Raw genomic sequence first — 11,869 nt, 5'->3', positions numbered from 1 at the left:
ATTAGCTGAGGCACTGGAAGTCAGCTCAGGAAGAGATGAGCACATAGAGCTTGTGGCACATTGTTGGTGCAGTAAGAGCTAAGCAATCATCTCTCAAACTGCAGCACGTGGTGCTAGGAAAGGTGGCTGGAACCTGGCTATGGTAGCCACTGAGCACACGAAAGCCAGAGCATCAGGGCCTCTGTTAGAAACGCGGCTTCCAGGCCTCACCCAGTCTCCTGCCCTGCAGCACATGCTCCAGCAGGCTGCTGTGTGGTGTGCACTCCCTGCCTGAGCCATTCATCCAGACTAGAGGGGAAGGTTCTGGGTGAGCCCTGGAAGAGGTGGACTTCATTCTCCTCTCTCTCTCTGTCTCTGTCTCTCTCTCCATTTACTTATTTTTTTTTAAGAACTGGTACATCCAAGGTATTGATCATTTTAATAATTGTATTTATAGTGTCATTTCTGGAAACCTTGTTTATTTTTCAGACAAGGTCCCATAAAACCCAGGCTGGTCTTGAATTCCCTCCTGGGGACTTGCCTTCACTTCCTCAAATGCTGAGGTAGCAGGTGTGTGCCACCGTGCCTGGCTGATGTGGGAATTTACAAGGCTGTTTTGTTTTTAAAGATTTATATTTATTATTTTAGTTTTGTGTGTGTGTGTGTACACCCTATGTGTACAGTGACCACAGAGGCAAGAAGGGGGCAATGAATCTCCTGGAGATAGGGGTAAAGGTGACTGTGAGCTTGGTCTCTCTGGGAAAGCACTGGGTCTTACCCGCTGAGCCTCTCTCCAGCCCCTCACCTAGGTTCTACTCCAGGTTGCTCATTTGTCTTTACTGTTATCTGGTCACTCCTCCGTGGACCAGGCACTGTGTGAGTCTCTGTGGAAGCCCTGCATCTTTGCTGTTTCTTGCGCGAGTTTTCTTACATATTTTGTATACTAATCCTTATCAGATAAACGGATTGCAAATATTTTCTCGCACGCTATGGGTCTTCCCTCCACTTTCTAGTTGTCTTTATTGCACAACTCCATCATCTAGTAAGTTTGCTGCCTGTGTTTTTGGGATCACATTTTAAAAAGTTATTGCCTAGAACAATGATGTGACACTTTGAAGTGTGTCCGTGGAGGGAGGTATAGGTGTTCATGGCACATGTGTGCATTTGTGTGTGGAGGCCAGAGGTGGATGTCAGTTATTTCTTTGACAGTTTTAAAATTTCCATTGTGTGTGGGTTTGCACACACAAGCACACCACAATTGCAGATGCCTCTGGCGGCCAGAAGAGGGTGTCATAGCCTTTGGAATTGGAGTTATAGGCAGATGTGAGCTGCCCAGTGATGGTGCGGGGAATTGATTTTGGGTCCCATGCAAGAACAGCAGGTGCTCTTAACCACTGAACCATCTTCCTAGCCCCTCCACCTTGCTTCTGAAACAAGGTCTCTAACTGGTCAGCCAGATTAGCTGACCAACACGACTCAGGGATCCGCTGTCTCCTCCTCCTGACGTGGGTGCCCAGCCCACTGTGGGCAGTGTCACCTCTGGGAAGGTGGTCTTGGGTGTCATGAAAAAAGCAAACTGAGCAGGTCATGGAGGAGCAAGGCAGTAAGCAGCGCTTCTCCATGGCTCTGCTTCAGTTCCTGCTCCAGGTTCCTGCTCTGGCTTCCCTTGGTGTTGGGCTGAGGTTAGAACCTATGAGCCAGACTCACTTCTCCCCTTCTGGTTTGTGTTTCACCGCTTCAACAGGGGAGCCCACTAGAACGGACAACACAGACATCTGAAAATTGAACTGAGGATCTGCATATGCAGTATTTGTCTTTCTGGGCCTGGCTTAGCTCACTTGACTTAGTATTTTCCAGTTCCATCAACTTCCTTGCAAGATTCCTAATTTCATTTTACTGAATAGAATTTCATCATATATATGGGTTTTTTTTGGTTTGTTTTTTGAGACAGGGTTTCTCTCTTGTAGACCAGGCTGGTCTCGAACTCACAGAGATCCTCCTGCCTCTGCCTCCTCCCGAGTGCTGGGATCAAAGGCGTGCACCACCACCGCCCGGCTCACCGTGTATATGAACCTTTTCATTATCTGTCATCAGTTGACGAGCACCTTGGGTAAAGCCACGTCTGCGCTCTATTTAGTTTCATGAGGTCCCACTTGCCTTATTTCCTACTTGCTAAACCCTCTTAGGAGGGCCTTGCCCGTGCTCATGTCTTGCTCATACGCTCACCTTTGTCAACAGGAGTTTTAATTTTCGGGTTTTATGTTAATGGGTTTGATCTGTCTGGGGTTAATTTTTGTATGTGGGGAACGGATCTACTTTCATTCTCCATGTAGCTGCCTGTTTCCCCAAGGCATCTGTTGAAGATACTGTCTTTTCTGCAGGAGTTTTTGGCATCTTTGTCAAAAAGTAGGTGGCTCAGTGGTTAGTGCTTACTGCTCTTCTAGAGGGACCCACATGGCAGCTCACAACCATGGGTAACTAACTCCAGTTCCAGAGGGCTCCTGCTCCCTCTTCTGGCTTTCATGGCACCAGAATGCACACAGTGCAGACATGCATGTATTTAATATATTGATCTTAAACACAGATTAGGTGGCTGTGGTAGCATGGACTCACTCTTGGCTCTTCTGTTCTGTTCTATTGACCTGTGTGTCTGTTTCGTTACTGTGGCTCTGTAGTTATATAATTTTCACATACATTCATCCATACCTTCCCATTCACCTTTCATTTGGCGCTGACTGATAAACAGGGCCATGCAGCTCTATCCTGCTGATTCTGCAGACCGTTCACAGACACAGACTATTCTGAAATCGCCACCACTACCCATTTCACTGCTAACAGAAGCATATCCTAATTCCAGTCTGTTGGAATTGGCCAGATGTTGAGGTAGGCTCATTCCCAGTCTTGTTGCTATGCCTAAGTGCTGTCTGGAGAAGTGTCCCTTGGTTCTGGAGCCTTCTATTATCAGCATTTATTCCTCTCTGTCTTCTCTGCCTGGATTTGACGATGTGCAGTTCTCAGGTCTACTGGTTGAATTTCCGGTCATTAAGTCACAACTGGTTTTTGCATCTGGTGTCGGCATGTGGCATCTGGTGAGTCTACTGCTCAGAAACCTTGACAATATGACTTGCTATCTCTAGATAAGACTCAAAGGCACCTTCGGGTCCTAAACTTGGTGCTGCTTCTGCTGGAAGGTAATCGCGCCTCTCTGCTCCTGTGTGGCGCGGCACGGCAGATACTCATATGCAGCACTGCGGGAGAGGCGTGGCCAGAGGGATGCAGTACTGCGAGAATCATCCAGTTCCCATGCGCCTGGCCTCTGTGAGAAGGCTCCTCCGGTTCTCCAATGCTTGAGAGGGTTCTCTACTCCCTACCATGGCACACCACCTGGGTTGGCCACTCAATGAGGCTGAGCTGGGGTCGGACAGCCGGGCTGTTTGGTTTGTGATGCAGCTATCTACTGAGCCATGCAGGGGGAGTGGGATGTCTATGGGGCCCTGGAGATGAACGATGCAGAGGTTTCTATGGCATACTGCACTGAGTCAGCAGGTCCCTTATCCAGATGGCTCCTGGCCATGCCATCCTGACAAATGGTCAAGAGGATGGGAACTGGTTTCCAAAGTCAAACTACTTATGAAGATACCCATCAGATCAGTTACCTAGTTTAGCTGCAAGCCTGTGTGTGGGCTACCAGACTTTCCACTAGCTGGGTTCACCATAATACATATGGGTGCATAGCCCAACACCGTGGAGGCAAGGGTGACAGCCATTTTGCCACACTGCCGAGAGTGGGCAGTCTCTGTCATCCCCACCCTGCTATAGAGCTGGGGTAGCCAGAGTAGATACAGAGTTTATGCCGCTGTGCTGTTTGCTCTCCTGCTCATGGCCAGCGCTCTTAGTACCTCACCTCACAATGCAGTTCTTTTTTTGCTGTTTGGCTCTTTGTGGCAGTTTAAGGGAGTGTTGGCATTTCTTAAACCTCCTTGTAGAAAATCCTGTTTTTCTGGGGGTGGAGAGGGGTGCTGCTGGGGGATGTGGCTATTGATAGAGCGCCTGCCAGGATCCACAAAGCCTTGGTTTCAATCTACAGCACCAAACCATAAACGGCCACTGGGGGTGCACACCTATAATCTAAGCACTCAGAAGGTAGAGGCAGGACCAAGGTCAAGGTTACTTTCACCTGTTTAAGCTTGAGGCTAGGCTGGGCCTGTCTCCAAAATACTGTTTTTGAAGGACATTTGGGCGAGCTTTCCAGTGAGCACATCCGTGCACTAAGAACAGGGTCCATTCTGGGCAGTAATGGCGCACGCCTTTAATCCCAGCAGGGGCAGGTGGATCTCTGAGTTCAAGCTAAGCCTGGTCTACAGACTGTGTTCCAGGACAGTCAGGGCTACACACACAGAGAAACCCTGTTTTGAAAAAGCAGAAACAGGAAACAGGGCTCAGATATTACCATTCGTGTGTAATTGTCCTTCTCCCTGCAGAAACAAGACTCTGCTTTTGTGCTTTATGCAAATGCATTCTGCAGTATGTCCTCACTAGGATCTGGTCCTTCTGCTCACAGTTCTGAAAGGCATCCACACTGCTACACACAGTTCATTGTGCCCACTGGATAGGGTGCATTGTGTGAAGTCACCATAGCCTCTTCTGCTGTCTGCAGTGCTCTAGACCATGAGTATTGCTGTGGTACAGATGTACTCGGGCCTTCGGGGGCTATTTCTGGGAGTGGGGCACTGGTGGCTGGGTATGCATATGCCAGCATTAGGAACTCAGACGGTGGCATCCCAAAATTGCTCCAGTTCACAGCTCAGCAGCAGCAGCTGGAAGTGTGGCCGCCTTAAGCCTCTGTTGTGCTTGGAAGCTTTCTGTTGGGCTGTTCTAGCTGTTGTATGGTGGGACAGCACTTGAACTTGAGTTGGTCCTTGCGCTTTCACGGTGGATAGCCTTGAACTTGCTTCCTGGGCGCTGGGACTTCAGGTGTCTACTAAGCGTGCCCTACTGAGGTTTTGTGTGTGTGAAAACAGGTCTTACGTCTGTGTGTTCTTACTGTCACAGGTCTGAGGCTCTAGTGGCAGACTGCTTGCCTGGCATATGTGCATCTCTGGGTTTAAATCTGGGAGAACCTAACCTTACCGTGTTGTGACTACTCACTGTTTGCCTAGCGTGTCTCAGCAGAGGCACGTCAGGACAGTGACTCACATCTGGAGATGAGACGCACGCAACCACTGACCTAAGCCCTCTCAGAAGTCCCCATCTCTAAAGGTTCTATCACCTCACACTTTGGGGACAAAGTCTGCATCTGTGATCTATGGGGAGCACTGCTCCAAACCATAGTGTGTGTGTGTATTGTGTGGTGTGTCTGTATTCAACAAATTCATTCAGTTTTTGGCTGGCTGTAAATTATTATTATTATTATTATTTTTTTTTGCCTTTCCGACTTAAAAATACTTACGTGGATAACTGGAAACTCCACGTAGGTGTGCAGAGCTCAGTGGTTCTGGTGTATACTTACATAGCTGTCTGTTAGCACCACAATCACATTCTACAACAGTTTAGTATTTCTAAACGGATCCCCACCAGCCTGGCACCCACCCAAGGACTTCTTGTTTCTATTGCTGTGCCATCTTAGGCACAGCACACGGACGGAACCATAAACTGCCTTATGTTTTGTTTCTGAGACAGAATTCTGATATGTAGTTCTGTCAGTCTGGCACTCTGTAGACCTGCTCAACAGTGGATTAAAGACATGAGTGTTATTTGTTTCTCAGCATGTGTTTAAGGGTTTCCGTGTGTTGTAGCATGTACTCGTTTCTTTTCTGTTGCCAAATATCACTGTACTATGTAAACAATCACAGTCCATTCTTTCATTGAGAGGTCCTTGGCCGGCTCTACTTTATGGCCGTTACCATTAATGTCCCACAGAGGGTTTTGTGTGGACAGTTTGATTTCTCTTGGGACTATACCTAGGAGGGAATTGCTGGACATATGGAACTGTCTACTTAACCCTTGACAAGGCTTCCTGATTTCCAGTGACGGTGTCATTTGTTCTATTAATCAATACACCATGTTCCAGTGCACAGATTCTCTTTGCTTGATATTATCCAGCTCTTAAAATATTTAACCAAAACCAAAATGTTTGTTTGTTTGTTTATTTATAAACAGAGGCTCTTGTAGCCCAGGCAGGTCTTGAACCACACCCAAGTACTGAGATTACAAGATATCCCCCGCACCTGGTAGCCTGAGGTTTTAAGTAGCATTTCTGTAATGACCTATGACGTTGAGCATCCATCATATGCTTTGTGTCGGTGTTTTTAGTTTTCTTTTTCAGGCAGTTTTCCCCCTTAGCTCAGTCTGGCTTCCAACTCAAGATCTCTTGCTTCAGCCTCCTGTGCTGGTATTTCTGCCACCATGCCTAGTGTTAATGGTTTATGTTTGAAAGATTACTTAGCATGTGTGGAGGTCAGAGGTCAGCCTGCAGGATCAGTCCTCCTCCCACCACGCGGGTTCCAGAAACTCAGCTCAGGTCACCAGGCTCAATGGCAAGAGCCTCAGTCTGTCCTTCCAGGAGGTGTGGAGACCTCAGTCCAGCTTCTGTGCTCCCCAGGGCTCCTACGTGGCTTCACAGTTCAAGTGCTCAGGTTACCACACCCACCTCACTCTGCTCTTCAATCTGCTTCCTCCATTTTATGACATGAAGAGACAAGATGGGGATTAAGGAGACATAAATGGGTATCTACCTCCTAAAGGCTGAAAGGGGCTGGAGAGATGGCTCAGTGGTTAAGAGCACTGGCTGCTCTTGCAGAAAACCTCAACTATCTGTGACTCCAGTTCCAAGGGACCCAAACCCTCCTCTGACCTCTGCATGTACCAGCATATGTGGTGCTCAGGGAAACACACAAATTAAAATAAAAAAGCTAGACGGTTTCTTTTTGAGGCAGGATCTCACTCCAGGCTCCAAGCTTTGAACTTGTGGCAGTACTGCCTCAACCCTCCAAGGGCCTCGGCCTCTTGCGCTGATATTTCAGCCAGCATGCCTTGTGCTAGTGAATGAATGGTTTTACAGGATTTGAGGATTACAGGTATGAGCCTTAGGACTCCCTAAGTCTTCCTCCCTGCTGTTCACAGATGCAGGGTTAGGGCTCGCAAGGTGGAAGCATTTCTAAAGTTATCACTTGATGTTATTTTCTTATCTTTATATGAGGAGTCAGTAAGCTTTGTAAAAAAGCCAGCTAAGATATATTTTAAGCCTTGATATTCATAGTTTCTTTTTTTCTTGCCAGCTACTCAGTTTTACTGTTGCAGCATTGAGACCCTGAAGCCAGGGTTCAGTTCCCAGCATACACGTGGAGGCTCACAAGCATCTGTACCTCCAGTTCCAGGGATCCAATGCTCTCTTCAGGTCCCCATGAACATGGGCATTATGTGGTGCACATGCAGATATGCAGGCTAACCACACACAGAAATTACCGTTGTTTTTTTGAGATAGGGTTTCCTCTGTGTAGCTTTGGAGCCTGTCCTGGAACTCACTCTGTAGACCGAGCTGACCTTGAGCTCACAGAGATCCTCCTGCCTCTGTCTCCTGAGTGCTGGGATTAAAGCTATGCACCATCACTGCCTGGTCACATAAATTATTTTAAAATAATTTAAAATTTTGTATATAAATTAAAAATTTATAAATCTTATATATACTGTCCAACTTCCTTTATAATTCTATTAAGGAGTCAATGAGTACAATATATAAGCATTCAAAGTCAGACATTAGGTAAGACTTGACAAAACCATTTCCTCAGTTCAACAGACAATTTAAAGTTTTTTGACCTTGTGATTTTAATTATTCTGTCAGAGTATTTGCATGTAGAAACCATGTCTTACACCCTTTCTTTTCTAGAACCACTTTGGCGATCTGGATGGTGGACACTACACTGCCTTCTGCAAGAACTCAGTAACTCAGGCCTGGTATAGCTTTGATGACACCAGAGTCAGTGAGATCCCAGACACTTCAGTCCAAACAGCTACAGCTTATCTTCTGTTCTATAGCTGCCAGCCCTTTTCTATGCCAATACAGAAGCACAGGAGCTAGGACAGCGCCCTGATCACTGCAAACCAGCCACCAGAAACTGCAGTGCAATGTGTTTTGTCATTAAATCCTTACAACCTGCTTACATCGCTGAGGTCTGTAAGTCTCACAGATGGCCTCTATAAGACAAGTGAGCCTAAGAAGACACAGTCCTTGCTCACTAAGGGCGGCATGGAAGCCATGCGCGGCCATCACGGGAGCCTAAGAACTGTAGGTTCCAAAGGTCAATGTCTCATGCGGCGGGTTCCTATCACAATATAAGTACCAAATTATTTTCCAAAAACTTTTATACTTATTTTGTATCTGTGTGCATGTGGTGTGGAAGTCAGAGGCTAACTTGTGGGAGTTCATTTTCTTTTCCACCATATGGGTCCTGGGGATTGAACTGGGATCTGCACTGAGCCATCTATCCAGCCTAACACAAATAATTATTCGCACATGTGAGTGTACAGTTCAGTGGTAGGCTGTTTCCTCAGCATGTATGAGGTCCCAAGATTGATTTTTAACACACGGGGAAAGTTAAGCGCAAATATGACCTGCAGGGCTGAAGAGCCCAGTTGTTATGAGTCCTCCCTGCTAGCAGAGGAGCTGGGTTTAGTTCTTACGCCCATAAGATACACATCTACATACACACAGGCAAAACACCAATACACAGAAAATAAAAATAAATCTTACAACTTGAAACCCATGCTCTAACCTAAGCTAAATAATCACTTCCCAAAACACTTTTAGAATCTTTTTTAGAAGAATTCCCAAAACAGCCAGCCTGGTCTACAAGAACTAGTTCCAGGATAGGCACCAAAAGCTAGAGAAACCCTGTCTCGAAAATCCAAATAAACAAATAAATATAAAAAAGAAGAATTCCCAAACCAATATGGACTGTTGTACTACCCTTGGTTGCCTTCTAGATCTTGAAGGTTAAGACCCTGTTGCTGAGGACAGCACATACTTTACACACAGGACTTGAAGGAACCGAGCTGGAACTGACCTGGAAGCCTGTACTTGAGGACTAGCTTCCACACTATCCCAACATGCTATGTGCGCTGCCAAGGGAGGAAAGCAACCAATAGTCAGAGTCAGCTATGACACCTATAAAGCACATGGCCAGCGAGGCAAGCATCCCAGTAGGTGCAATAGTGGCGCCGATATCTTGGGGATAACCAGCAGCTGTCATGTAATTGGTCTGAGTGGTCTAAAGGGAAGGATCCAGGCCTGATACTGAGTCAGCTACCCATGACTGGTGAGGTGATGGGCCCTAGAGGAGAGTCCCCGACTGCCAGTGTAACTCTCAACTTCATTCTAAGTATCCATCCACAGGTAGTGTAGCTCGCAACCCCTCATCAAAGAAGCTTTTTACGGCAGATGGAGACTATCAGAGGGTCATTACTAATCAAAATTCAAAATGCAGACAACAACTGACCAAGTGGCACTCGCCCCAAAAGGTGTATCTACAGCACGGCCACTACATCTCAGCTCAGGGGCAACTGCTCTGGGATAGCGTCTTCTGCATACGGCAAGGAAGCGGCACCCACAAAATCTCAACAATGAGACTTGCACAGTGACATGGCAGCACAGATGGGGATAATCACAAGGGCCTATCCCTAGATGAAGAGCTATAGGCAATTGAGAGCTAAGAATGGAAGAATCAGTTTTCTCCAGGGATGAGAACCCTGGCACTCAACCCAATCTCAAGTGGTGAGCTCTAAACATGTGAGCAACACTAAATGGCCTCAGCAAGGTGTGTGTGTATGTGTGTGTGTGTGTGTGTGAGAGAGAGAGAGAGAGAGAGAGACATAGAGATAATGAGTTTGCTTCTTACTATAGCAGCTCACTCTACCATAACTTCAGAAAGGACAGAAGTCTGGGGATTATTTTACATGTGGCTAGCGTGGAATAGTCCTAACTCTATACAATAACTAAGGTAAGGTCTGTGTAAAAACACGTAAGAGGTAGGTGGACCTCTGAGTTTGAGGCCAGCTGGTGAGTTCCTGACAGCCAGAGCTACATAGTGAGATTCTGCCTCAAAAAAACAAAACAAAACAAAACAAACAAACCTGGATGCGGGGGAGAAAGAACACTTACAAGGTTTCAAATGTTTTCTTTTTTCATTAAGATTTTAATGTAGATGTAAATGAATTTTTAAAAAATTAAAGTTTCCTTTTTTTTTTAGAATAAAGATTTAGTGCACAAATACAGCCCAAAGCCAACAGAAAAATAGTTTTGCCCTGTCGTTTTCCCAAGAAAGCACTGCAGCTACCTAGAAAAGGCCAAAAGAACAAAAAAATCTCTCTTTCCCAGGCTTTCAGAGAAGGGCATGTTAAACTATGTACAGCAATCTGATGTGCAAGAGTGCAATAAATATGTACACATACATTCCTATCTGCGTTAGGTCATCCTAGAGTACTCATAGTGGACCGAGCTGGGACTAGAAATGAGTAAAGGCTATAGCAGTGAATAGGAAATTGAGGGTTATAATGGTTTATACCAATAGAATAATAAACATCTGGCTAATGGATTATTTTTAACTTTGGGGCAGACTAAAAAAGTTGTTTTGAAATAAATGATACATAGGGATGCTTACTGTGATACTTGTTAAACGTCAGTTGTTTGATTTTGCTTTTGATTAACAGCATTGACCTGATTATATGGTGCTAGTAATGCAGCCCCCAGGATTCTGGAATTCCTCTACATAGCCAGTCTCAGCGCTCTGTTATCTTTGTAAGCATTAGATGTACCTCTGCGATTTAAAAACAATACACCATAACCTACACCTCTTTATGTGGCTACATCAGTTATGCGTGGTCCCAATGAAGTATAAAAGAGGATATAAGCCGCCGACGACTTCACAGAAGACACGGAGATATCGGAAACTTCATGATCATCAAACTTAAACCAGCGCTGCCTTGCTGCATTCTTACAATAGGCTGTGTAGTGGCCTCCATCCAGCCCGCCATAGTGGTTCTGTATCAAGAAGACAAATAGAAACTGAATCATTACTTAGCACAAGTCAGTTATTTCCAAAGCTTGGCTGTTCTCACTCTCCTATGAGGAAAGAGTACTGGAGCCTCCTGTTTTCTTGGTTTGTTTTAAAAACATTTTTAGTTCAATGAGATACTTACTGAAACAGAAAATAAGTTATATTTCTTCAAACTGTTCTTTGGACCAATAACATACTGGGACAAGTCAAGGTTTTCTAACGGGAAGTCCACGGATGTTTGCAGCTTCTGCTTCCACCTGCCATCATAGGAAAATCTGCAGAACAAGCATCACACGAGTCAGACTGACAGCAAAGACAAGCGCCAATTTTCACAATTTAGCATGGATTTCAAGGCAAGCTCTTAACTCTCACATCAGCTGTGCTGTCTTAGGGCCAGCAAGATGCTTAGTGGTGAAGTGCTTGCCATGTAAACCTCGCGACAACCTGGGCTCGATGCCCAGAATCCATGTAAGGGTGGAAGGAGAGACAGGATTCCACAAAGCTGTCCTCTGCGTGTGTGGCATGACAAATGTCTGCCTGTACACACAATACATGGCCTCTGTTTAGTAATGGAAAGACTGATGAAGACACTGAGTTGTTGAGAAGCAGTTCATTGTGGGAGTTCTTTTTGCACATACAATGCTGTGGGTTTTTTTTTTTACAGCATGATTTGACTTTTTTTTTTTTTTGATACAAGGTCTCAGAAAGTCCAGGCTGGTTTGAACTCTTGGTCATTCTGTTTCCATTTCCCAAAAGCTGAAATTACAGGTCTGTACTACCATGTTACATATATTTAAGTTGTTATAGTTTATAATTTGAATTTTTTTTTTTTTTTTTTT

At 45.5% G+C, this 11,869-nt stretch overlaps 2 protein-coding genes across 4 annotated transcripts in view; one reads left to right on the top strand and one right to left on the bottom strand.

Annotated features, from left to right (window-relative positions):
• Usp50 (ubiquitin specific peptidase 50) overlaps window positions 1-9,977 on the top strand; it is a 27,306-nt gene extending 17,329 nt beyond the window's left edge. For all 3 annotated transcript variants that reach the window (XM_013352700.1, XM_013352701.1, XM_005364420.2), the window contains one exon: window positions 7,865-9,977. In XM_013352700.1, the coding sequence (XP_013208154.1) occupies window positions 7,865-8,056 (192 nt within the window). In that variant the 3' untranslated portion in view covers window positions 8,057-9,977. The remainder of the gene's footprint in view (window positions 1-7,864) is intronic.
• Window positions 9,978-10,148: 171 nt separating this feature from the next.
• Window positions 10,149-11,869, bottom strand: part of Usp8 (ubiquitin specific peptidase 8) — a 49,497-nt gene continuing 47,776 nt past the window's right edge. The window contains exons 18-19 of the mRNA XM_005364419.3: window positions 11,173-11,305; window positions 10,149-11,014 (exon numbers count right to left, since the gene is read on the bottom strand). Coding sequence (XP_005364476.1) covers window positions 10,829-11,014; window positions 11,173-11,305 — 319 coding nt within the window. The 3' untranslated portion in view covers window positions 10,149-10,828. The remainder of the gene's footprint in view (window positions 11,015-11,172; window positions 11,306-11,869) is intronic.

Source organism: Microtus ochrogaster (assembly GCF_000317375.1).
Source record: "Microtus ochrogaster isolate Prairie Vole_2 chromosome 14 unlocalized genomic scaffold, MicOch1.0 chr14_random_1, whole genome shotgun sequence".
NCBI lineage: Eukaryota > Metazoa > Chordata > Mammalia > Rodentia > Cricetidae > Microtus > Microtus ochrogaster.
The sequence above is the reverse complement of the archived record's forward strand: the minus strand, read 5'-3'. Positions and strand labels throughout refer to the sequence as shown.